This window comes from Bos grunniens, chromosome 6, assembly GCF_055505025.1.
Source record: "Bos grunniens cultivar Pamir isolate PY7600 chromosome 6, Bosgru_T2T1.0, whole genome shotgun sequence".
NCBI lineage: Eukaryota > Metazoa > Chordata > Mammalia > Artiodactyla > Bovidae > Bos > Bos grunniens.
Genome location: NC_141170.1, coordinates 51396288 through 51422802, shown reverse-complemented (window position 1 = coordinate 51422802; position 26515 = coordinate 51396288). Strand labels below are relative to the sequence as shown.

General features: G+C 38.7%; 1 protein-coding gene and 1 pseudogene across 4 annotated transcripts in view; one reads left to right on the top strand and one right to left on the bottom strand.

The window, feature by feature from the left end:
• The first annotated feature begins 211 nt into the window (after positions 1–211).
• The window catches only part of SLAIN2 (SLAIN family member 2), a 69152-nt gene continuing 42848 nt past the window's right edge, over positions 212–26515 (top strand). For 2 of the 4 annotated variants that reach the window (XM_086405862.1, XM_086405861.1), the window contains exon 1: positions 212–435. Coding sequence is in view for 2 of the 4 variants with exons in the window: in XM_086405860.1 (XP_086261986.1) it covers positions 480–868 (389 nt within the window). In the remaining 2 variants the exon portion in view is untranslated. Of the gene's footprint in view, positions 869–26515 lie in introns of all 4 variants that reach the window. The other 2 variants (XM_086405860.1, XM_086405859.1) reach the window with 1 other exon arrangement.
• On the bottom strand, positions 4707–4814 carry LOC147370711 (U2 spliceosomal RNA; annotated as a pseudogene).

Sequence of the window (26515 nt, the reverse complement as noted above, 5' to 3'; positions counted from 1 at the left end):
GCTCGTCTCATCCAGCAGAGCAGTGACCCGCCTCCGCCAACGCTCCGACCACGCCCCTTCCGGCTTAAGACCCGCCCCCACGCGGCCCCGCCCCACCAGCCTCGCCCATGGCCACGCCCCTCCGGGAGATCTGAGCTGGGTTCCTAGCGCCGGTCGGCGGCCGGTCCACCCACGACGCTCTGAGGTCACCCACTGGGCCGGGCTGAGGGGGGCGGAGGGACGGAGGGAAGATGGCTGCCGAGGCCGGATATTGGCGCCGCCTCCCCCAATCCTGGAGCCGGCGCAGATGAGGCGGCTCGGCTGGGTCCGGCGACGCTTGGGAACCGGAGCAGGAGGGACACAGGCGGTGGGGCCTGGCCCTGCTATATGCCGGCGCCTCGGCTAGAGTGAGCGGCGGCGGCGGCGCCTCTTTCCTCCGGCTCTTTGCCTGTCGCTGTGAGTCCGAACGGGTGGCGGGCGGCAGAGGCAGCGGGGCCGGGATGGAGGACGTTAACTCCGACGTGAACGCGGACCAGGAGGTGCGGAAGCTGCAGGAGCTGGTGAAGATGCTGGAGAAGCAGAACGAGCAGCTGAGGAGCCGCTCCGGGGCCGTGCAGGGCGCCGGCTCCTTCGGGCCCGGCAGCCCGGTTCGGGCCGGAGCGTCCACTCCCTCCTCCGGCACGGCGTCTCCTCGGGGCTTCCCTTTGGGCCTCAGCGCCAAATCGGGCAGCGGGGCCGGGTCGGGCCCGAGGCGGACGAGTAGCGAGGAGCTGCGGGACGCCACCTCCTTGCTGGCGGCGGGCGAGGGCGGCTTGCTGGACGAGGTGGAGCCGCTGCGGCCCGAGGAACTGGAGCGCCTGTCAGGCTGGGAGGAGGAGGAGGAGAGCTGGTGAGCGCGGGGCTCCGGGCCGGGGCTGGGCGGGGACGGGGGTCCCCCGGTAAGACACCTCGCTTTGTGTAGCGGGGTCCGCTCTCTGACTCGTGGTTTTCTTGCTTTGGCAGCGGTAAGGTCAGCGAGAGTTGGGGGTTCGAGGCTTGCGAGAGGAACAGGGTTTGTAGCTAGTTCTCCTCTGGGTTGGGGGACCCTCTGGTCTTTGGGCCTCGTTGGGATCTGGGGACTGGCACAGCCTAGGAAGGGCTGCTCGCCGTGGGAGGAGTCGGAGGTGGGAAACTGCTCTGTAGGAAGGGATCTTGCTTTGTGTGAAATCCTGGCTTTAGGATGCTGGCCTGGGTATTTTGGGTGTCGGGGAGGGGTTCTGCTTGATGAGGTGTCACCGGTGCGGGGAGCAGACCAGGGTAATCGAAGTCCGCGCAGTGGTCAGCGTTTTGGACCAGTGGGAGTTGGGTACATTTCTGGCGGCGATGGGGAGACCGTGTGAATCAGCACTCCCTCTTGGGTAGTGGGGTGAAGCTTGCTTTGTGTGAAGAGGGCAGAGGATGGTGCCGCTTTGTGTAAGAGTCAACGGTGGAACAAGAGCCCTGACTCTCATTTTTTAAACAAAAATTAAGTTTGGCGTTTTCCTGAGCTGTGAAGTGACAGTTTTCCATCTTTTATTTCCATGTCATGCTAGAGGCAGAGAAAAAGAGCCCTGTTTAAAAATGTGAACCGAACTGCATTGTCACAAGCTACTTGATAAAATTGTGACCCACGGCATAATATCACTTCCATATATAGAGAGGACATGAGAGGCAGTTTGCTTCGTGTTTTATGGCAATTGCATAAAAATATCTATGGGAAATTCTTAATTTGTCTTTTTTTTTTAAGTTTTCATCTTTTAGCTAAAGTATCTCTCTGTTCTTTGTTGAAATTGAAACTTCTAACTTAGTGAAATTGAAATCCTTCATAGACTCTGGTTTTGCAGGGCTGCAACTTTACTGAATGTCCTGATATAGTTGAGAGCTTTGACTGGATTCAGGCCCTGGCTCTGCTACTCACAGCTGTACGACCTTGGGCAAGTTACTCTGAGCCTCACTTTCTTCCTCTTATTTGATGAAGAAAATAATAGTTCTTTATTCTATAGCGTTGTGAAGATCATGTGAGATAATCCGTGTATCCTTTTAGCAAGGGTCTGGTATATAAGCTCTTTGAGACACTAGCTGCTATTACTGTTAAGCCAAGTTGTTAATATCAAGAGATATTTAGTGAGTGCTTCCAGGATCTTGTGGGAGATTCTTAAATTTGATCCCTGTTCATTAAGGCAGTTACAGTCTTGTTGGGATAGGGTTGCGAAGAGTCAGACCCGACTTGGCGACTGAACAACAAAATAAGAAATAGGTTGGGAAATACATAGTGAATTGCTTAAAAGATTGATAGGGACCGAAAGTACGGAGAGTGCTGAGAAATTGGGAAGAAAATAATAGTCTAAGGTAGTTGGGAAAAGTTTGAGGAGAGGTGGAGCCTGAGGACTGAGGGGCATTTTATGCTGTGACAACTGCTAGAGCAGAGTCAGAGATATTTGTAACTCTCGATTAGAAAGGTTTGAAATACAGAGATACTCTTGAATATATGATGTCAAGCCTTTATTTTACTGCCAAGTGATACCAAATATAATTAGAACTGACTGTGGTAGTGACAGTTTTCATATTAGTGTGAAGTCATGTCCTCACAAAGGAATCCTAGGTATGTATACACTTTAAAAGAAGTGAGAATCATCTAAATACCATCACATGCCTCTTCCAACTGATGATGATAATGATGCTCTTAATAATAACGAGGATTAGCTGCACTCATCCCCCATTTTAGATTATATATTCTTAGAACACATTAACTCCACTTGGAGAGGCTGATTAAGTCTTTTGCTGCTTTGGTTAAGTAAAGCAAGTCTTTTAAAATAGTATGCCAGAAGTTTCTTTTGGCCAGTTGGTTCCTGGTTACATGTCTTTATATTATAGATGTCCTACTCTTTTTCTGAAAAGACTTGTGTGAATTAAAAGTTTGAAAATCATGTTTAAAATGTTTTTGGAGTATGTGTATGAAGTATTAAGTTACAAAGGGTGGTGGGTGTTAGTAGCAGTAAGAGGAAGATTTTTAAATCAGTTTTTCTTAGCAAACTAAAAATCTACTTTCTGTAACATACACATTTCTTTCTTTTTCATTTAGGGAAATGTTTTTTTCCCAAATGTATACCACAAAATGCCACTCCTGAAGGTGTTAGTAGATATTGTATGAAAAAATAATTGTTGGTCTGAGATCAGATATATCTGGGGAAAAGGTTCAACAACAACAAAAAAGTTTTCTTTTATGCTGAACTTTTTTGATATGCTAGTATGTGTTGAATATAGTAGATCTCTAAGTGGTGTGGTTTGTCTCCTAAACTCATTTGAGCTCCCAAGGAATTAGTTTCTGTAGAACACACTTAGTAACCAGTATTGTACTTAGTGGAGACAGAACTGGCAAACCACTCAGGTATTCTTGACTGGAGAATCCCATGGACAGAGGAGCCTGGTGGGCTGCAGTCCATGGAGTTGCAAAGAGTTGGGCATGACTGAGTCACACACACACACACACAAACACTGTACTTTTAGCAGTGACTTTCACTTATTTTTTTTTAGACTTATCTTCATGATAAGTACATTTTATACCATAGTTTAGTACACACATGTATGTGAATAATTGAAACAGTTTCACAAAACTATACTTAGTATGTATATTAAAGTGCTAAGATTTTCTGTTTCTTTAGGGTAAAAATGCTGGTTACAATTCACTAAGCTGATTTGGTGACCCGTTAATGGTAATTATTAGTTTGAAAAATGCTCTTATAGAACAACTCAGAAAAATCTAGAGAAGGAAACGTACATTATTGTGTATCCCAGTGTGTCACGCGATGCCAGGCAACGTATGAACAATTTTACACTTAATTGCATTTAAGTTTTTATCCATTTATGAGGTAGGTATCATTTTCCAGGTAAGGCAACTTAATCACTCTCTAAGCATCAAATAGCAGACAGTAAATGATGGAGTCAGGATTTGAATCCAGGTCTTTATGACATCATAGCTTATATTGTTCCCACTTTATTTTGCTTTCTCCAAGTATAATTCCTTTTCCACCTGAATAGCCCCTTACAGTATTTGAATACTACCATCATAACCCTACTGACTCCTCCCTACCACACACTGAGCACTCTATAATCTCCAGAGTAAAACAACCTCAGTTTGTTTCCTTCTTGTTATTTAGCTCCTAAGTCATGTCCGACTCTTGCAATCCCATGGACTATAGCCCACCAGTCTTCTCTGTCCATGGGATTCTCTAGGCAAAAATACTGGAGTGGGTTGCCATTTCCTTCTGCAGGGGATCTTTCTGACCCAGAGAGCAAAGCTGCTTCTCCTGCCTAGCAGGTGGATTCTTTACTACTGAGCCACCTAGGAAGCCCTTTAATCATTCATAACTTAATGTAATTCTCTGATCTTTCAGCCATGGTCATTTTTAATAAATTGTAGTTGTTCCTTGTCATTAAATGTGTTATCCAGAACTGAACTTGGAATTTTAGATGATATTTGACCAGCGTGTGGTGGATATATTTTACATGAGCTAAATGCTGTTATTTGGAACCAAGTATTTCATTAACAGTTTTGACTTCTGTTACTTATGCCTAATATGAGCCAGTAGTTTCAGTTACACTCTGTATTTTTATACATAGGTTGTTAAACCAAGTCTTCCTAACTCTGGCTTTCTGTAATGATTTTTTTTAGCTTAGGTATTAAGTTTTTGTATTTTGTTAGTCTTGATTTAGGCTTTTTTTTTTTTTTTTAAGTCCTCGGATAGAGGACGTATCAGATATTAAACTGATAAGAACAGATACTACACTTGATCTTAGCCAAAAGGCCGAGAAGCGATCGATTTAGGCATTTAATATTACCTATTTCTTGCAATTTTTTTGGGTCATTTTCATGGCTTCCCTGGTGGCTCAGACGGTAAAGTGTCTGCCTGCAATGTGGGAGATCCGGGTTCCATCCCTGGATGGGGAGGATTCCCTGGAGAAGGAAATGGCAACCCACTCCAGTACCCTTGCCTGGAAAATCCCATGGACAGAGGAGCCTAGTATGCTACAGTCCATGGGGTCTCAAAGAGTCGGACAGGACTGAGTGACTTCACTCACTCACTCACTGATATTTCATAGGAATACTTAATGGGTCTTCATTCAGGTTGTTGATGAAAATATTAAAATTATAGAATAAAGAGCTCTGAAGATGCAGCTCGACTAGACTTCCTCCAGATTAACATCATTAGTCAACATACATTGTGGTTATTCAATAACTGTTAGTACTACTTCTTCTTATCAAGCCTATATGCCGTTTTGCCTGTATGGATATTATGAAAGATTTTCCCAAATGTCTTGCTGTAATTAAGCTATATGGTGCCTACAGAGTTCTTACCTACAGTTAAGTAAACTTATCAGAATAGAAATTGCAGTTATTTGGTTTCACTTGTTCATGATGAATCTTCTGGCTTTTACCTTTTCTAACTTTACATTTTGTTTAACATAATTTTGAATTTTGCAAGGAATCAATCTGTCTGGAATTTCTAGACATTGCTTCCTTTTCGCTTTAGAAATTCTAGTATTTCCTCTTATTCAGGCTTTTGACCCTTCCATAATATTTTGGATCAACAGCAGTAATTTGGTGATACAATTTCAGTTATTTTCCATTATTTAGAAGAGTAGAGCTAACCTTGTTTCAAGCTGCCTTTCAGCTTACTATCACCTTGACTCAATTTGGACTTCAGTTTCCCTCAATGTAGCCTCCCAACAATTCCAAGTTTGTAGTTCAGTACTGTCAGCTGCATACACATTGCTTCTGTGCAGCAGATCCCCAGAACCTCCCATCCTGCATGACTAAAACTTTACACTCACAGAGCAGCAACTCCTTACCCGTACTCCCAACCCCTGGCAGGTACTGTTCTATGTACTTTATTTCTGTGAGTTTAGCTACAGTAGATGCCTATAAGTGGAATCACGAAGAATTTGTCCCTTTGTGACAAGCTTATTTCACTTAGCATAATTTTCTTAAGGTTTATCCATGTTGTAGCATATGATAGGGCTTCCTTCTGTTTTTAAGGCTGAATAATAGTCCATTCTATGTATATAACACACCTTCTTTATCCATTCATCTTTTGGTGGATGCTTGCATTGCTTCCATTTCTTGGCTGTTGTGAAAAATGCTGCTATGAATGTGGGCCTACAAATAATCTGTGCAAGTCCTTGCTTTCACTTCTTGTGGATTCATAACCAGAAGTGGAATTTTTTGATCAAATGGTAAATCTAAGTTTAATTTTTTGAGGAGCCACTGTATTGTTTTCCACAGCAGCTAAGCCATTCTGCATTCCAACCAGCATTACACAAAGGTTCCAGTTTTTCCACATTCTTACCAATACTTACTCCGATTCATTCTGAGTTTTTAAATTTTTAAATTATTTTTGGCTGTGCTGGGTCTTCATTGCTGCATGTGGGCTTTCTTGAGTTGTGGTGTGTGGGCTGCTCATTGAGGTGATCTCTCTTGTTGCAGACCACGAGCTCTATGGTGTGTAGGCTTCGGTAGTTGCAACCCTTAGGCTCAGTAGTTGCTATTCAACTTAGTTGCCCAACAGCATGTGGGATCTTTGTGGACCAGGGACTGAACCAATGTCCTCTACATTGCAAGGTGAATTCTTAACCGCTGGACCACTAGGGGAGCCTTCATTCTGTTTTTATATGGTTTTTATATGGTGTGAGCTAGGGGTCCGACAATTCATTTTGCATGTGGACATCCAGTTGTCTCTGTACCATTTGTTGAGAAGACTTTTCTGTTCCCATTAAATTGTCACCACATCTTTGTCAAAATTCAGTTGCTTATAAATGTATGGGCTTATTTCTGGACTCTCCATTCTATTCTGTTAATCTATCTTTGACTATCTTTATTCCAGTACTACACAGCCATAATTACTATAGATTTGAAATTGGAAAGTGTGAGTCCTCTGATTTTGTTTATTTCAAGATTGTTTTGGCTCTTCAGAGACTGTTGTATTTCCATATGATTTTTAGGATCAACTTGTAAATCTCAGAAAAAAAAAACCCTGGAATTTTGATAGGGATTATGTTAAATCTGTAGGTAAATTTGGGATTTTAACTATTGAGGTCTTAACAATATTGATTTTTAATTTTTTTCAACTTTAAAAATTTTCAGTGTAGAAGAGTTATATTCCTTTTGTTAATTTTATTTTAGTCATTTTATTTTTTGATGTCACTGTAAATGGAATTGTTTTTCTTAATTTCATTTTGAACTCTTCATTACTGCTGTATAGAAATACAGTTGATTTCTGTGTATTGATGTCATTGTCTCTTGCAGTCTTACTGAGCTTGTTTATTAGCTGTGATAGTTTTTTGGTGTGAATCCATAGGATGTTTTATATATAAAATTATGTCATCTGCTGATAGATAATTTTACTTCTTTTTTCCCAGGCTGGATGCCTTTTATTTCATCTTCCTGCCTAAATGCCCTGAAACTAGAACACCCAGTATCATGTTGGGTACAAGCAGTGAAAGAAGACATCCATCAGTGTGATTTTCATTGTTCTTTTATTTTTAATAATTGCTAACAATTATTTATTGCATTAACACATGATGGATACTATACTAAGCACTTTATATGCAGTAATTCATCTTTTTAATAACCCAGTATGGTCATTCTATTATTAATCCCCATTTTAAAGGTGAGGCAATTAAAGCTTAGATTAAATAACTTGCTTATAGTCACTCAAATATATGGACAAACTAGGATTGGAACACAGATACTCTGACTATATTTAAACATTTTCAACCGTTGTGTGTGTGCATGCTTAGTCATGTCCAACTCTTTGCGTCCCCATGGACTGTAGTCTGCCAGGCTCCTCTGTCCATGAAATTTTCTAGGCAAGAATACTGGAGTGGTTTTCCATTTCCTCCTCCAGGGGATCTTCCTGACCCAGGGATCGAATCCACAGCTCTTGTGTTTCCTGCTTGGCAGGCTGATTCTTTACCACTGTGCCCCTGGGAAGCCTTTACCTAATTCTTGTTATTCTTAATAGATTTGTACTGTTATTCACCTTTAGCTCTATATTCCACCTAATTCGTTTGATCATTTATCTTTTAACAACCTGAGCCCTAGGTACATTTTTTATTTATCTGATGACCTCATTTGGTACTCATTATTCTTGTGCCGAAGTGGCCTTTAGAGCCCCAGGAGTCAGACTGTAGTCCCACCCTTGTCAACTGCATGACCTTGTCAACCACTTACTCTCTGTGCTTGAGACTGTTCATTGTTTGTAGAGTTAATTATTATACCAGCCATATAGAATTAAATATCTGTAAAGCATTTACAAGTTCTTGGTACAAACTAAAAATATAAGTGTTAGCTTTGTCATCATCATCACCATTTTATTTTAATTCAACTCTGGCCTGTCTTTGCAGTGAACTTGAAAAATTTAAACATGTACAAAAGTAGAATGAACAATGAAACAAACCTTTCAGTTCAGTTCAGTTCAGTCGCTCAGTCGTGTCCCACTCTTTGTGACCTCATGAACTGCAGCATGCCAGGCCTCCCTGCCCATCACCAACTCCCGGAGTTCACTCAGACTCTCACATCCATCAAGTCAGTGATGGCATCCAGCCATCTCATCCTCTGTCGACCCCTTCTCCTGCCCCTGATCCCTCCCAGCATCAGAGTCTTTTCCAATGAGTCAACTGTTCGCATGAGGTGGCCAAAGTACTGGAGTTTCAGCTTTAGCATCATTCCTTCCAAAGAACACCCAGGGCTGATCTCCTTTAGAATGGACTGGTTGGATCTCCTTGGCATATTGAAAAGCAAAGGCGTCGTATCATTTAATTACTAAATATTATAGTAGAAGATATGGACTCTTTTTAAACCTAACTACAATACCAGTTTCCTGTCTTTAATATCATCAAATGTGCTCTGAATGTTTTTAGACCATCACTATTACATCTTTTCTTTGTATGGAATTTATATTAGGTAAATAACATCATTCATATTTTTCTTTGGCCTATTGGCCTATAGTCAGCTCCTGTAATATCATCATTAGTTTTATAATTAGTTAACATTTTTAATTAAATTTAGTTTTAGTGTCTCTCTGCTTTCATTTCTTAGTTGTTCCTTTGCAGGTGGAATCTTCCTGGACCAGGGATTGAACCCGTGTCCTGTGCATTGGCAAGTGGATTCTTATCCACTGTGCCACCAGCGAGGTCCCCTTAAAAGTTTTTGAGATTGGAAATCTAAATTGTTCCTCATATCCTGTTAAATTTGCTTTACTTTAAATCAGTTTTAAGTTTATGAAGGCACTTTCACTCAGACTGCTCGTCAATAAATTTTATTGATAAACTTTCCCCAGCTCAGCGATCGATAGGTATGTAGTTTTTACTTTATTTTTTTTCTCATAGCCCTTCACTTTTGAGAATGGACTTTATTACCTGACCATTTTGTTTTATGTATGCTTTTTGTAGGAAACTGTCGGTAGAATTTGTAATTTAATATGATGAGCCCAGGTTTATAAAGCAATTTAATTTGTATACTTGCCACCACTTATGATTTGGCAATGGCTCACTGATTAAAATCTTAAAGTTTTATCTTCTGGATTCTTCTGTACCAAGGAGATGTTATTTTAAAGTAACATGGTTTGTGTGTGTTTTAATTGAATCAGAAGTTATACATCAGATGACCATTTTATTCCCTTAACTCTGGTTTCCCAGTGATTCTAACATGACTTTATATTTTCTTTTTTCTTCAATGAACAAATTCTTAGAGCCTGTATGTGTGAGCAGCCCAATGTTAGAACAGTTCGGGACATAGTAATGCGTTTTCTTGCTTTCTTAAAAAATTGAATTTGACCAAGAAAGGCCACGTGATTGGTAAAATACATTATAGTCATTATTGTTTGAGCATGTTCTTTATACCAAGGCATTTTATGCATGTTAAATCATTTAATCTGTTTTGAATTGTAATTGTATTTATTATCCCCATTTTTTTTTTTCAATTAGGGTAAAATATACAAAACAAAAACTTCACCATTTTAGTCACTTCTAAGTGTATAGTTCAGTGGCATATTAAACATTTATGTTGTTGTGAGGTCATCTCCACTATCCTTCTCTAGAACTTTATCTTTACAAATTGAAATTCTGTATAAACAGTAACTCCCCATTCCCCTATTCACCCTGCCTCCAGCCCCTCACCACCACCACCACTCTACAGTCTGTCTATGAGTTTGACTACTCTAGGTACCACATGGAAGTGGAATCATGTAGAATTTCTCTTTTAGTGTCTGGTTTATTTCATTTATTGTTGTGTCTTCAAAGTTTATCTTGATCGTATTGATAAGAAGGTGTCATGTTATCTTGTCATCTTACAAGTAAGGAAATTAAACTTGATGTCACACAGCTAATATAGTTCATTGAAATTTTTACCAAGCCTTAAAACCGTGCCTGGTAAATAACATTTTATCTTGATTTGTTTAACCTGTAGATAGATTGATTTTTTAAGGTTTATTCTGTATAACTCTGGAGATCATCACTAGGACAGTAGGTATACACTGTTGTTGCTCAGTCGTGTCCGACTCTCTGCGAACCCATGGATTGTGGCACGCCAGGCTTCCCTGTCCTTCACCATCTTCCAGAGTTTGCTCAAACTCATGTCTATTGAGTCGGTGATGCCATCCAACTCTCTCATCCCCTGTCATCCCCTTTTCCTCCTGCCTTCAGTCTTTCCCAGCATCAGGGTCTTTTTCAATGAGTTGACTCTTTACACTGGGTGGCCAAGGTATATATTAGAGGTAAGCAAATATTTAATTAATAGAAGGAAAATGTTCTAGTAGAGCTGTTCCTAGACAGTATGAACTGCCTTTAAAAAGTGTTGTGAGTAACTTTTAGCAGTAAGAGTTAATTGTCCTGTGGCAAGGGATGTTAGAAAGAGGTAAAAGTTGAATTTGATTACTTCTAAGTCTTCTTTTAAATTCTGTTTCCGTGATTAAAATATTGTAGTCTTTTGGGAACATAAGATACCTTCAAGACAAAGTGCTAAGCTTAAATGTGGGAGAGATCTTTAAGCATCATGGAGTTTTTATAAATCTGTGGCACATTTCTTTGAATATCCTTAGTAATGGCAAATTCTTTTCCTGTTGAGGGTAGGTTTGAGTTTTGAAAACTGTCTAAAGTCATTATTATGCCTAGTGAATAAAAATGGGTTAGGAAGATATTTGAAGCTCTCAGCAGTGTAAGTCCAGTTCACCTTTTTCCTAGATTTACTTGCTGTTAGGAAATTTCATGAACATTCAGGCCTATTACCTTTTAATGTTTGTTCTGTATAGAGTATCTTCTTTTTCTCTCTGAAATTCTAAATTTCCCACTTGGTTTACTTCCTCTTCAATGTTACCTACTACTGTTTATGTTTCTTTTTAGAGCACGTGTAACATCACAACCTCCTCTTTGGTCTGTCTTGTCTAGATTGTGAGTATTTTAAGCAGAGGGAACAGTATCATATTCATCTTTGTGTATCCAAAACAGGCTTTCAGAATCTTGTGAGTTCAGCTATATTAAATTGAATCAATCTGATTGTCAATGATAAATTGAAACTAGGTGAAGCTGGAAATAATGAGACCAAATTTTTTGCATGACTTGCATGACCCCAATACCAGTTAACAGTAAGGAATTGCACATGTAGTCTGCATAATGGCAATATTGAAACTGTACTCTCCCATGAATTAATTAAAATACTGTCAAGATACAGTGTCTTATATCAAAAATCAGTTTCAAAATTATCTCTTTGGTAGGATAAAAGATATACTTTGTTTTATACTTCTTTGTATATTTTATGATTTCTCAGTTTTCTGTTACGAACACAAGTTGCTTTTATAATTAAAAAATCCTAGTGATAAATCCTACTAATTGAAGTCAGTTTCATTAGTCTGTGGTCACATAGAGTAGGGATCATAATACAACGTGATGGATATTTAGGTCACTTCCATGTCTCGGCTGTTGTGAATTGTGCTGCGGTGAACATTGGGGTGCGTGTGTCTTTTCAAATTATGGTTTCTCTGAATATATGCCCATAGTATACCCATAGTGGGATTGCTGAATCATGTGGCAGTTCTGTATGCAGTTTTTTTAAGGAACCTCCATACTGTTTTCCATAATGTTGTACCAATTTACATTCCCACCCACAGTGTAGGAAGGTTCCCTTTTCTCCACACCCTCCCCAGCATTTATTGTTGGTAGATCTTTTGATGATGACCATTCTGACTGGTGTGAGGTGATACCTCATAGTAGTTTTGATTCACATACCTCTAATAATTAGTGATATTGAGCATCTTTTTGTGTGCTTTTTGACCATCTGTATGTCTTCTTTGGAGAAGTGTCTGTTTAATCTTCTGCTCTTCCCGCCGCCCCCAACTCATTTTTTTGATTGAGTTGTTTGGTTTTTGTTTGTTTGTTTGTTTTATTGAGGTACATAAGTTGTTTGTATCTTTAGAGGTTAATCCCTTCTTGGTTACTTCATTTGCAGATATTTTCTCCTTTTCTGTGGGTTGTCTTTTTGTTTATGATCTTCTTTGCTGTGCAAAAGCTTTTAAGTTTAATTAGCTCCCATTCGTTTATTTTTATTTTCATTAGGAGGTGGATCAAAAAGATACTACTGTGGTCAGTAGTCTGTTTTTGTTGGGGGGAGGGATCCAAACAGCTTAATTTTCCAAGGATACCAGATAAAGAATTCTAAAGCTTGGAGTTCACATTGTGAGCCTTCTGGGTCACTGATGTTGCTTGTTCTCCTCAGTCTCATTTTTGGGACTACTTTGCATGCAGATTCCTGTGCCAGACTTCCTGAAGTACCTGGCTGGTGCTGATGCCCAGATAGCCCCAAAAGACTCCTTTTCTCCCAGATCCCTGCCTTCTTGCCTTCTGTTGGGAGCATATCTATATATCAGTAAATTCTTTTAATTTTGACATGATTAAAAAAATACTTTGGATAGTAAATAGCATTAAATAATGTATTAATGTAAATGCATTGAGTTATATTAATAATAATGTACTCTTCTTCATAATGGTCTTCCCAGATGGCTCAGTGGTAAATAATCCTGCCAATGCAGGAGACGTGGATTCGATCCCTGGGTTGGGAAGATCCCCTAGAGAAGAAAATGGCAACCCACTCCAGTATTCTTGCCTGGAAAATCCCATGGATAGAGGAGCCTTGTGTGCTACGTCCATGGGGGTCACAAAAGAGTCAAGTACCATTTAGCAATTAAACAATAAAATAGCAACAAATTCATTATAATAATGACTTGTGCTAGCCAAGGCACTCTGCATGTTGACTCCTGTTATAATAGTTTAGTAATAAAAGTGAACTTGTAAAAACATTTAGGTTTTAAGTCTTTCAGTAATACAAGTTCTTATTTTGCATGTTCTGTTTACTCAAAAATCACATCCTCTGTGATCTTTCATTTGGGAATCTAATGGAGGATGTGGACACCTTTAGGAACAAACTAGATTATTTAAGAGGAAGACACAAAATGCAAAATATACAGTTTGCTTTAATCTTGGAAAAGGTTCAAATTCTGGAGTAAAATTGCAATTTCTTGACAATATTAAAGAACTATAGGGAGGAAAATAAAAAGTGATTATATCTTCTTGAAATCTGAAAAATAATAGATAAGCAAGATAATGCAGTACCGTGAAGTTTATGGAAATACTTAGAAATAGAGAAATAGTGTTTAGTTAAAATTTGGAGGTTCAGAATTCATGAGGATGAATCAAACCATATCCCACTTCTAACAATTTACTAGAAGGAGATTCCTCCCACCCACAACCCTCCACTATTCCATTCAGGAACTTCTGCTCATCTGTCTGTGAGAGAGTCAGAAAGCACCCAACCGTGTGTGGCTGTTAAGGGTTGTTTTGTTTGAAAAGTATGAAGAAGAAGCAAGGAGTGAGCCAGGTTAAGTCCACAAATAACCTGTGAGTCTGATAAACATGAGGAATGGAATTTAATAGATGCTATCAAGTTAGTGAGGAGGTTTTAAGTATATGCATTTCGTGCCTAATTAGTGCTGTATTTTATAATTATAGAGATTATATTGTATGTCTTTATTAATAACTAGTAGATATAGAAGGAGTAAATTAATAGTTTTAGGATGTGACTATCTTTTGAGTGAACCTGCTAATTTCCCCCCTAGGAGGAAGATAATGGGTTTTTCATTGACTTGTCATAGTGAAACTCTTGTTTACCATTGGTTATTTTTCACTCAGGCTGATCTGGAGAGGATTGAAAAAACAAAATCCTCCCAAAAAAGATAAATCCTAGAAACCTGAATCTGGAGGTTTGGAACTTGATGAGTAGGTGCTGTAGGTTTCGATGGTAGTACTGCCTATGACTGAGAGAGCTAACAAGTACTGTGTTGGGTACAATCATTCAGTTTTGTCTTAATTTATCTTTGGATTCCTGTTTAGCACCATGCCTGGCCAGTGGTAGCTACCATATAAACGTTTGTTTAAATGACTGACTGTGGCTTTACACTAAGCCTTCAAGTGCTTGGAGTTTAACTTGGAAACATTATGAGAACAGAATTTGATTCTCTATAAAACCAGCAGTGAGAGTTCTTAAAAGAAAAATTTATATGGACTTGAATGTGAGGAAGTGAAAAGTGAAAATCACTCAGTTCTGTCCAACTCTTTGTGACCCCATGAACTATATAGTCCAGGGAATTCTCCATGCCAGAATACTGGAGTGGGATCTTCCCAACCCAGGGATCGATGCCAAGTCTCCCGCATTGCAGGCAGATTCTTTACCAGCTTCCAACAATGGGTACAGATAGATCAATGGGTATTTCTTTCTGAATCAAAAAGTACAGGGAAAAGAATGAGTGCCTCATCTGAGTAGGATGAAGCAAAGCCTGTGAAGTTTGTTAGGGAACAAGTAAGAAAGTTGGCTTAAAACTCAACATTCAGAAAACTAAGATCATGGCATCCAGTCCCGTCACTTCATGGCAGATAGATGGGGAAACAATGGAAACAGAGAGAGACTATTTTTGGGGGCTCCAAAAAGCACTGCAGATGGTGACTGCAGCTATGAAATTAAAAGATGCTTGCTTCTTGGAAGAAAAGCTGTGACCAACCTAGACAACATATTAAAAAGCAGAGACATTACTTTACCAACAAAGCTCTGTCTAGTCAAAGGTATGGTTTTTCCAGTAGTCATGTATGGATGTGAGAGTTGGACTATAAAGAAAGTTGAGTGCCGAAGAATTGATGCTTTTGAACTGTGATGTTGGAGAAGACTCTTGAGAGTCCCTTGGACTGCAAGGAGATCCAACCAGTCAATCCTGAAGGACATCAGTCCTGAATATTCATTGGAAGGACTGATGCTGAAGCTGAAACTCCAATACTTTGGCCACCTGATACGAAGAACCGACTCATTGGAAAAGACCCTGATGCTGGGAAAGATTGAGGGCAGGAGGAGAAGGGGATGAGGATGAGATAGTTGGATGGCATCACTGACACGATGGACATGAGTTTGAGTAGGCTCCAGGAGTTGGTGATGGACAGGGAAGCCTGGCATGCTGCAGTCCATGGGATCACAAAGAGTCAGACACGACTGAGAGACTGAACTGAACTGAAGAAAGTTGAATCATTGGATTGGAGACCATACTGTGGATGATCTCTGAAATCTAGGAGGAGGTTTTTGAGTGTTGGAATATCCTTAACAAAATGGTATTTTGAAAAGAATAATGTGGCAGTGGTATGTGGGTGGGAACAGGAGATGTAGGTATCTTTGTGTGCTAGAAAACCAAGTCTGATCTTTACCCACCTCTTGGGTCCAGAAACACATAGCAAAACTGGAATCCAAATCAAAGTACTGAGCCGTGATGATGGTCTTTCCATTTCATCCCAACCACTTACAATTGATTGCAAAAAAAAACAGTCATACCAAGCTAAATGATTCAAGATCAGATTTGTTTCATTCCTCTTATAAAATGTTGGTGTGCTTAGTTGCTCAGTCGTGTTCGACTCTTTGCAACCCCGTGGACTGTAGCCTGCCAGACTCCTCTGTCCATGGGGATTCTCCAAGCATGAATACTGAGGTGGGTTGCCATGCCCCCCTCCCGAGGATCTTCCCAACCCAGGGATCAAATTCAGGTCTCCTGCATTGCAGGCAGATTCTTTACTGTCTGAACCACCAGGGAAGCCCTATAAAAGTAATATCAAAATGATATTTTTAAGCAGTGTAGATATTTTATATCTACATAGCTTATAAGAAAGTTAATTTACATTGCTTAAAAATAGCATTTTGATCTTACTGTCTTATATGAGAGAATTGATACTTTGGGACACATACTTCTTTGTTGTGAGGGCTGTCCTGTGTATTCTATGATGTCTAGCAACACCCCTAGCCAGGCAGAAATGTCATATGTTGCCAGATGTTTCCTGGTGGCAAAATCACCCCAAGTATTACACTAAAGCATACTTACATTGTCTACTTAATCAGAAATATTTAGTGCTGTATTGCAGGAAGAAGTATCTGATTTAGTAACTTTGCTTCATACACATTTCTAAGTAATAAAATAGTAATATTCTGAACATTAGGAAAAACTACTGTGTGCCAGGCAGTTATCTTTGGGAATAAGAGTGGGCCATAATAGATGACACGAATATTTCTGGCCCTGAGATGCTTGGAGTTGTATATGACAGAGAGTTAAATATATATAACTTTTATGTATATATACAACTGCAGGCTTGAACAGTAGAGGACTAGATTGGGTTTTCTCTCCAGGACATTGTTAAATACTTTCCCCCAAACCCCCTAAAATGTATTTTATGCATTCTAACCATCTCGGTATACAGTACACTTTAATGATAAGGAACCCTCACATACTCATTCCTATCTTTCTGTATCTATCTTTTCAAAAGAAAAAGAAAAGAGAATGTCTGGACTGGCCTTAATACTAACTTTAGTTCTAAAAGCAGAGTATAATGTATTACTTACTCTTACTGCTCTGTCATGTAACATAAAGATATTAGCACTGTAATTACCTAATGTTTTAGGCTAGCGTATTGTTGTGGTTAAATTCTTATATTTGAATATATGTTTATCTTAATATATGTATTTTGATTTCTTCTATTCCTATTTGATTCGTGTTTTCACAAAGTGGACAAAATATTCTAATTTTACAATAATTCAAAAATCTAATTTTAGAACCTGTAGGAATACTGCAAATAGGAGATTCTCTGAGAAGACAGTTTGGTGTTTATTGTGTTGATAAATCTTTGTTACCAGTGTTTAGTAAATTCTAACTTGCTGCTTTCACATCTTTTCTCAGATATTTTTGCAGAAACCTTTCCAACACTAAGAAAAATATATATTAATTTTAAAAACCTAAGCTTGGTTGACAAACCATTAAAAGTCAGTATACATTATTATTGGGCTTCCCTCGTGGCTTAGATGGTAAAGAAGCTGCCTGCAATGCAGGAGACATAGGTTCAATCCCTGGGTTGGGAAGATCCCCTGGAGAAGGGAATGGCAACCCACTCCAGTATTCTTGCCTGGAGAATCCCATGGACAGAGGAGCCTGGTGGGCTACAGTCCATGGCGTTGCAAAGAGTTGGACATGACTGAGCAACTGACACACACACACATACATTATTATTATTTAGGACTTGAAGAACATATCGTTTGCTAAAAGTTAACTTCTTAGCTGTAAGAACCATGGTTTCTTAAACAGCTGAAGTCTTGTTTAAGGCATTTCACAGATAAAATTAGCTGTTGACAAGCAAAATACTCTTAAGAGAATCAATATGAACCACACACACATTTCATGAAATATATAGATGTGATACATGCTTTTGCTATAATTTGCAGCATCTCATATAGTTTGAGACTTCAGTCTTCCTGATGTTTTTTCTCAAAAAGAAACAACTCATTTTCTGATTGCTACACTCCCAGTTGATCTCATTGTTACTATTGTTTTCCAGCAGTACATGATTATGCCTCAACACTAGATGTTTGCCTTTTTAAAGAATTTCCAGCCTCAGTTTTGTGGCATCCCAAGGAATATCAAAATTGTTTTTATTTTCTTAAAATTAAAAAACCCACACCATACCAAAATGAGAATCAAGAGACTCATGAAATGAAAATGGAAGCATAGCATGTCACTGTCCAGAAGTTTGAGATTTACTACTTTAAAACTTTTCTTCAGTCTCTTCTACTTGCTCTGCCATTTTTTGATTCAGCATGTTGTGTTTTGCTGACATACTAGCAATTTATATCTGTATTCTACCCTGCAGCTGATGTCATTTGGGGGCTTGTAAACTGTTCTAAGACTTCATTAATGAATTTGCCTTGCAAATAATTACCACTGTTATTTACTAAAATTTAAAAAGACTTACATTGCATGTAAACTGAAGATACTTTTCTTCAATTGCATAATTACAAATAAACTAAAGATACTTTCTTCAGTTGCATTGTGATTTTTTTCCTTGTAATAGTAGGATCAATTACAGCTTTATATTTTGTGGTTCATAGGGCTTAGAAGAAAGCAGGGAACAGCAGAAGGCCATTAGGATGATTATTATATTGACGTCTTTACAAGTATCTTTTGCATTTTTTAAAGTAATGGTATTAGTTGGAAAAATATGATAGTTAAGAGCAATTGTTCTCAAGCAATCGTGATTTTGCCACTTAACAGCTATGTCACCTTGGGCAAGTCATTTATCTCACTATGCTTCAGTGACCTCATTTATAAAACAGGGATTATAATAGTACCTGTCTCATACGAGCTGTGCTTTCGGGGTGGCTTGGTGGTAAAGAATTCACCTGCCATTGCAGGATATGTGAATTCAGTCCCTGGGTTGGGAAGATCCCCTGAAGAAGGAAATGGCAACCCACTTCAGTATTCTTGCCTGGGAAATCCCTTGGACAGAGGAGCCTAGCAGGCTACAGTCCATGTGGTTGCAAAAGAGTCAGACATGACTAAGCAACACAATCCTAATAGTTTATTAAATTATATTTAGATGTGGTAGGACAAAAAATCTTGGGCTTCCCACATGGTGCAGTGGTAAAGAATATACCTGCCAATGCAGGAGACACAAGAGATGCAGGTTCGATCCCTGGGTCAGGATGGCCTCCTGGAATAGGAAATGGTAGCCTGCTCCAGTATGTCTTGCCTGGGAAATTCCATGGACAAAGTAGCCTGGCGGGCTACAGTCCATGGGGTCGAAAAGAGTTGGACATGACTGAGCAACTAACACTTTATTCAGGATCAAATACTTAACAGTCTGGAAATGTCATTACTATTGCAGGGAATATATATTGAGCTTTGTGAAGACAGAGGCTCCAATCTTTTGCTTGGAGTATGCCTTACTGAGTAAATAGAGAGGATGATTTTGAGGTATTCAAATCTGATTTTCCTTAGCTTGTAAAAGTTTTCATACCAATCTGCAGAAGTTTTTCAATAATAATTTTAATATAGCTTTTATTTTTACTTTAAGTTAAATCTTAACTTTGTTAGCCTACTCTCAGCTGACTGCAACATGAAAAGTGATTATTGTGGTTATCTTAAATTCAGCAAAGTATCTCCAGTCTCTCCCCTCATCTTTTAATTATGTGTCTGCTATGTGTATGTATAGAAAAGTCAGGAGAAACCTACTGCAAATTATAAATATTAATAACTTCAGAGGACAGAATTGGTAGGGGGGAGATTATTATCACTTCTTTGTTGTTGTTCAGTCATTAAGTCATGTTTGACTGTTTGAGACTCCATGGATTGTAGCAGCACAACAGGCTTCCCTGTCCTTCACCATCTCCCAGAGTTTGCTCAAACTCATGTCCAATGATTCAGTGAAGCCATCCAACCATTTCATCCTCTGTCGTCCCCTTCTCCTCCTGCCTTCACTGTTTCCCAGCATCAGGGTCTTTCCAGTGAGTCGGCTCTTAGCATCAGGTGGCCAAAGTGTTGGAGCTTCAGCATCAGTCCTTCCAATGACTTTTAATTTCATGGCTGCAGTTACTGTCTGCAGTGATTTTGGAGCCCCCCAAAGTAAATAGTCTCTCACTGTTTCCATTGTTTCCCCATCTATTTGCTATGAAGTGATGGGACTGAATGCCATGATCTTAGTTTTCTGAATGTTGAAAAATATTTTAAGTTTTTGAAAAAAAACTTAAGTTTTAAATTTAAGCCAACTTTTTAAGTTTTAAGCCAGTTTTTTCACTCTCCTCTTTCACTTTCATCAAGAGGTTTCTCTTTACTTTCTGCCATAAGGGTGGTATCATCTGCATATCTGAGGTTATTGATATTTCTCCTGGCAGTCTTGATTCCAGCTTGTGCTTTATCCTGCCCAGCATTTCTCATGATGCATATAAGTTAAATAAGCAGAGTAACAATATACAGCCTTGACATACTCCTTTTCCTATTTGGAACCAGTCTGTTGTTCCATGTCCAGTTCTAGCTGTTGCTTCTTGACCTGCATACAGATTTCTCAGGAGGCAGATAAGGAGGTCTGGTATTCCCATATCTTGAAGAATTTTCCACAGTTTGTTGTGATCCACACAGTCAAAGGCTTTGGCATAGTCAGTAAAGCAGAAGTAGCTGTTTTTCTGGAACTCTTGCTTTTTTTTGGTGATCCAGTGGATGTTGGTAATTTGATCTCTGGTTCCTCTGCCTTTTCTAAATCCATCTGAAACATCTGGAAGTTCATGGTTCACGTACTGCTGAAACCTGGCTTAGAGAATTTTGAGCATTACTTTGCTAGCATGTGAGATGAGTATAACTGTGTGGTAGTTTGAGCATTCTTTGGTATTGCCTTTCTTTGGGATTGGAATGAAAACTGACCTTTTCCAGTCCTGTGGCCACTGCTGAGTTTTCCAGATTTGTTGGCATATTGAGTGCAGCACTTTCATAGCATCATCTTTTAGGATTTGAAATAGCTCAACTGTAATTCCATCACCTCCACTCTTTTTGTTCATAGTGATGCTTCCAAGCCACTTGACTTTGCATTCCAGGGTGTCTGGCTCTAGGTGAGTGATCACAGCATCATGGTTATCTGGGTCATGAAGATATTTTTTGTATACTGTCCACAATATATATTTCTAAATATATTACTAAAATTCTTACTTTTCCAAAATAGTTATATTCTTAGTTTTTTTAAAATAATCACAAGTCATATTATACAGGCATGTGTGATGTATGGGTCAAAATATGATTTGTAATGATTAGTTTCTTAATATTCATATTGTTAGTATTCATATTCTTACATCTTTATTAGTTCTTTTAGCAATATACATAAATTACATTTAATGGTGTTTAATTCCTTTGTATTGATTACTTTAAGGGAAAATGCAGTATCTTGAAAGGCCAATTATTTCTAACAGATTTTTTAATACCTTTACTAAGATAGAATTTGGAATGGCACCCCACTCCAGTACTCTTGCCTGGCAAATTCCATGGACAGAGGAGCCTGGTAGGCTGCAGTCCATGGGGTCGCTAGGAGTCGGACACGACTAAGTGACTTCACTTTCACTTTTCACTTTCATGCATTGGAGAAGGAAATGGCAACCCACTCCAGTGTTCTTGCTTGGAGAATCCCAGGGACGGGGAAGCCTGGTGGGCTGCCGTCTCTGGGGTCGCACAGAGTCAGACAGGACTGAAGTGACTTAGCAGCGGCAGCAGCACCTGTTTGTAGTATTGAGTTATTTCCAGCATGTTTACAGAATAGTACAACCATGGCCATAATCTTGGTTTAGAATATTTTCAGTATTCCCAAAAGAATTCTTATCCCCATTAGCAGTCACTACCCATTTCTCTTTCCCCAGCCTCTCTCCTATCCCTAGGCAACCTCTAATCTACTTTCCATCTCATAGATTTGCCTATTCTAGACATTCCATATGAATGGTATCATCTGGTATGTGGTCTTTTGTGGCTGACTTCTTTAACTTAGTTTAGTATTTCTGAGGTTTATCCATGTTTAATGTTTTTATTGCTGCTAACAGTTTTTTACAGGTCTCTCTTCAACTTATAAATACCAACTCAGAAACTTCAGACAGGACAAAAATGAATAAAGTAAGTTTCTTTTAATTCAGAGAAGGTTAGAGGTGGAATTTTCTTTTTGGTGAGCCATGTCTAAGTAGATCCAAAGATGCTTTGTTAAAACACCTTTCTTCACTATATAGTACATAGAGGGGCACCTAATATAGTCTTATGAAAGATACTTAAGAAGGTTCCCTTGAACAAGTCATATTTAAGATGAGATTCAGTAGAAAGTAGTAATGGGCTGGCTGAAGTTGGACAAGGAGAAGGTAAGGTAAGCCCAAAGTGGAATTGAGCAAGGGGAACAGCATATACAGATGACCTAGAAGCAAAAGTATTGGGCTTTCAAGACTAGAAATTAGTACCATATGGCTTTTATTTAGATTGGAGTGATGGAGGAGGGTGAGAAATGTAGCTTAAAAAAAAAGGTACTACAATGGTTAGATCATTGCTGTGTCTCAAGGGTCATGGGAGCTGTGTTTTGGAAAAGACTGTAAGGCAAAAGGAAACTGGCATAGTGACTTCCCTGGTGGTCGAGTGGTTAGGAATCCGCCTGCCAGTGCAGGGGACACGGGTTTGATACCTGGTCCAGGAGGATCCCAGATGCTGCAGAGCAACTGAGCCCATGAGCCACAACTATTGAAGTCCATGCTCCTAGAACCCGTGCTCCAAAGTAAGAGAAACCACCTCAAAGAGAAGTCCTTGCACCACAACAAAGAGAAACTCCCACTCACTGCAGCTAGAGAATGTGCATGCACAGCAAAAAAGACCCAGTGCAGCCTATAAATACATATTAAAAAACTGGTATCGAAGTTTTAGTAGAGTAATGTTAATAGTCAGATTCATATTTTAGAAAACAGTTCACCTGCAGTATATGGAATGAATTGGAAGGGAGCAAGATTAGAGATTTTGAAATTAAAAAAAGGACTTTTCTTTTTCAGAATCCTTTTGGCCATTCTGTATCTTTACATTTTCATGTAACTTTTAGAATCAGGCTGTCCATTTCTATAAAAATGTCTGATGATATATTTTAGGGATTGTATTAATTCTGTTGATCAATTTGGAAGAATTGACATGTTAATATTGAGTCTTCAGATCTGTGAACATGGGCATCTCTCCCATTTATTTAAGGCTTCTTTAATTTCTCTCAGCAATGTTTTAATTGTTTTGAGTGTACAACTCTCGCAGTTCATTTGTTAAATTTATTCCTAAGTATTCTTTTTGATGCTATTGTGAATGGAATTATTTATTTCATGTTTGAATTCTTCATCGATACATAGAAGTACAATTTTTTTGTGGAGGGAGAGCTGTTGATTTTATATCCTGTTGCTAAATCTAGTTGATTTTGTTTGCTTTCAGTAGATTCTACAAAGGATTTTTTATGTACAGGATCACATTGTCTGTGAATAAAGACAGTTTTACTTTTTCTTTGCCATATGGATGCCTTGAATTTCTTTTTCTTGCCATATTGCACTGGCTAGATACTCCAATACCACACTGGATAGAGATGATAATACCGTACATCCTTAACTGTGTTCCTAGTCTTCAGAGAAGCATTCAGTCTTTCACTGTTAGATCTGTCTTCTGAAAGATTTTGTACAGGATTGGCATTATTTTTCCTTAGTATTGATAAAATTATTAAGTGAAGGCATCGGGCCTGGACTTCTCTTTGGAGGGAGATTCCTCATTACTAATTCAATTTCTTTTTATAATCTCTTCAGAGTCTCAATTTTTTCTTGGGTCCCAGTTGATAACTTGTATCTTTCTAGAAATTTATCTGTCATACCTCCTTTGTTGCCATAAAGTTGTTCGTGATATTCCTTACAAGTCTTTTAGTATTGGTAGCAGTGCTCACCCTTTCTTTCAGACTTTGGTTTGTAGCAGTGCTCACTCTTTCTTTTTTTTTTTTTGTTTAATTTAATTTTATTTTTAAACTTTACAATATTGTATTGGTTTTGCCAAATATCAAAATGAATCCGCCACAGGTATACATGTGTTCCCCATCCTGAACCCTCCTCCCTCCTCCCTCCCAATACCATCCCTCTGGGTCGTCCCAGGGTACCAGCCTCACTCTTTCTTTCAGACTTTGGTAATTCACATGAAGGAAGCCATACACACAAAACATTGAATGATTTCATTTATATGAAATGTCTAGAAAAGGACATGGAGCTGAAAGCACATTAGTTAATGCCTAGGGCTTGAGGTAGAAACAGAAAAGGGGTTTCTTTTTAGGGTAATATAAATTAATTCTAAAGTTACATGGTGATGGTTGGAATAATTAAATACTAAATTTATCAAATTATACAATGGATTTTATGGTACAGAGATTACACGGGTTGATTTTATGGTATGTAAATTATATCTTGAAAAAGTTGTACTTTTTTTGAAAGTTGTAAGGTACTTTTAGCATCTTAAAAATACAGAAACTACTATAAACTAAATGAATAAAGCATCAATAATTCAGAATCTATTAAAACATCATGATCTCCCCTATGCCACACAAATGGTAGCTTTCCTGTTTTTGTTAGTGGCGCTGTAATACTTTCAGTCACAAAAAGCTAAAAACTGTAGAACAATTTTGGATTCCTCTATCTTTTTTATTTCCTACCCTCATCATTAATCTGTCACCAAGTCCTGCTGATCCTACATGTATAAACTACTTCTCTCCCTACAGATCCTATATTTAATCCCCTTATTGGCAATAAAGAATGCTCTTGCTTTCTGTTAACAGATAAAAGGTAATGTAGCAAACTGTCTATTCCTCAAGTGATGAAAAGAGGGAAAATGATTCAATAACCCTATGTGTGCAAACTATCTTCTGCTACTCTGTTCTCTTATCTCAGTGTCCCATCACTAAAATGATCCCTAAAAATAAAACACTTTGGCCCATATGATATTGGCACCAAATTATTTTTCAGTCAGGGAACCTTTGGTTGACATTTCACAGTACTTTTAAACCTGCCAGAGGACACATAAGCTGTATTGTATGTAGCATGTAACTGAATGTCTCTTTAGCAAAACCAAGTGTTTCCCTAACCCTAAATTTTAAAGAAAACCCCAAACAAAAGTGCTTGCAGTAATTGTATGTATTATCTCCTTTGCTCATCTCTTACAAACACATAGACTTCTTTAAAATAACTGCCTACTGAAAACATTTTTTTCACTCTGATGCTTTTGAATTTCTTACATAATGATACATAGTTTAATCAAGAGGGACGGCGTTCTGATGGACACAGCCAATTTATTGATGGCTAATATAATTTACAGTAGGTTGAGATTATCAAGTTTTCACTTGTCAATAAAACTTGAAAAGTATTACTTCATTACCCTGTTTCTGTTAAAATTAAGTCATAGAGGCCCAGTGAGACCGCTGAACTTTCACCTCTATCTAGCATCAACAAGACAAGGAAGCAGGGGGAAATGGGGCCCTTTGTCTCCCGCTCCCCATCCTCCATGTGTCAGTAGGATCCAAGAAAGGAGCTGATTTTACATCCCATCCATTGGAAATACAATAATTTTGTTTATATCATAGATTTCGCCTAAAGTGTCTTAATTTGGAAACCACTCTGGTTAGAGTACAGTTAACTTCACATTTTTCCTGTAGAGTCACATTTGAGATGAACATCAGTTGATACCATCTGAACTCATTCGAGGAAAAACAAATCAAGTAGGCTTCCCTTGTAGCTCAGTCGGTAAAGAATCTGCCTGCAGTGCAAGAGACCTGGGTTCAATCCCTGGGTCGGGAAGATCCCCTGGAAAAGGAAATGGCGACCCACTCCAGTATCCTTGTCTGGAAAATCTCATGGACAGAGGAGCCTGATGGGCCGTAGTCCATGGGGTCCCAAAGGGTTGGGCACGACTGAGCGACTAACACTTACTTAGGAAATTAAAGTACACCTGTCTCCTGTCTTCTCACCTTTTTGTTTTTATATACCTTCTCCAGGAACTTATAAAATTTATGTCTTCTTTCTGCTTTACTGAAACTGAAGTAATTTAGTAAATTGGATCATATTGTTATTAAGGATTTTTTAAATTATTGCTTTTTTCTAACATACCATCATTTGAAAAGACGGCTACAGAGGGGCTATTGCTTAAGTAAAAGGAATGAATTGCTAATGATAAATTTTCATGTGGTTTGTGGTAGGAAGGGAACTGGGAATTGGAAAGCAAGGTATTTATCTGACTTCCAGACAAAGACCTAATGATATGGTTATGTTAGGGAGTTAAGAACTACTGAAAACAGAATAAACTATTGTAAAAACATGTTTCCTCATAGTTTTTGAATGAGAGTAAAAGAAAAATAAGACACACTTTAGGACAGGACAGTTGGCCTCCTTTGAGTTCACTTAATAGTTGAGATTTGGATTTGTATTGATAGTTATAATATTTTCTTCCTGTGTAGAAAGTAGATGTGGGTGATTTAAAAATACTCCATCAGTTTTTACTTCTCATCCCCCAATTTAAATCTGTTCAAAAGATCCCTTATTTTGTAACCTTGTGTTTAGTAACTAACA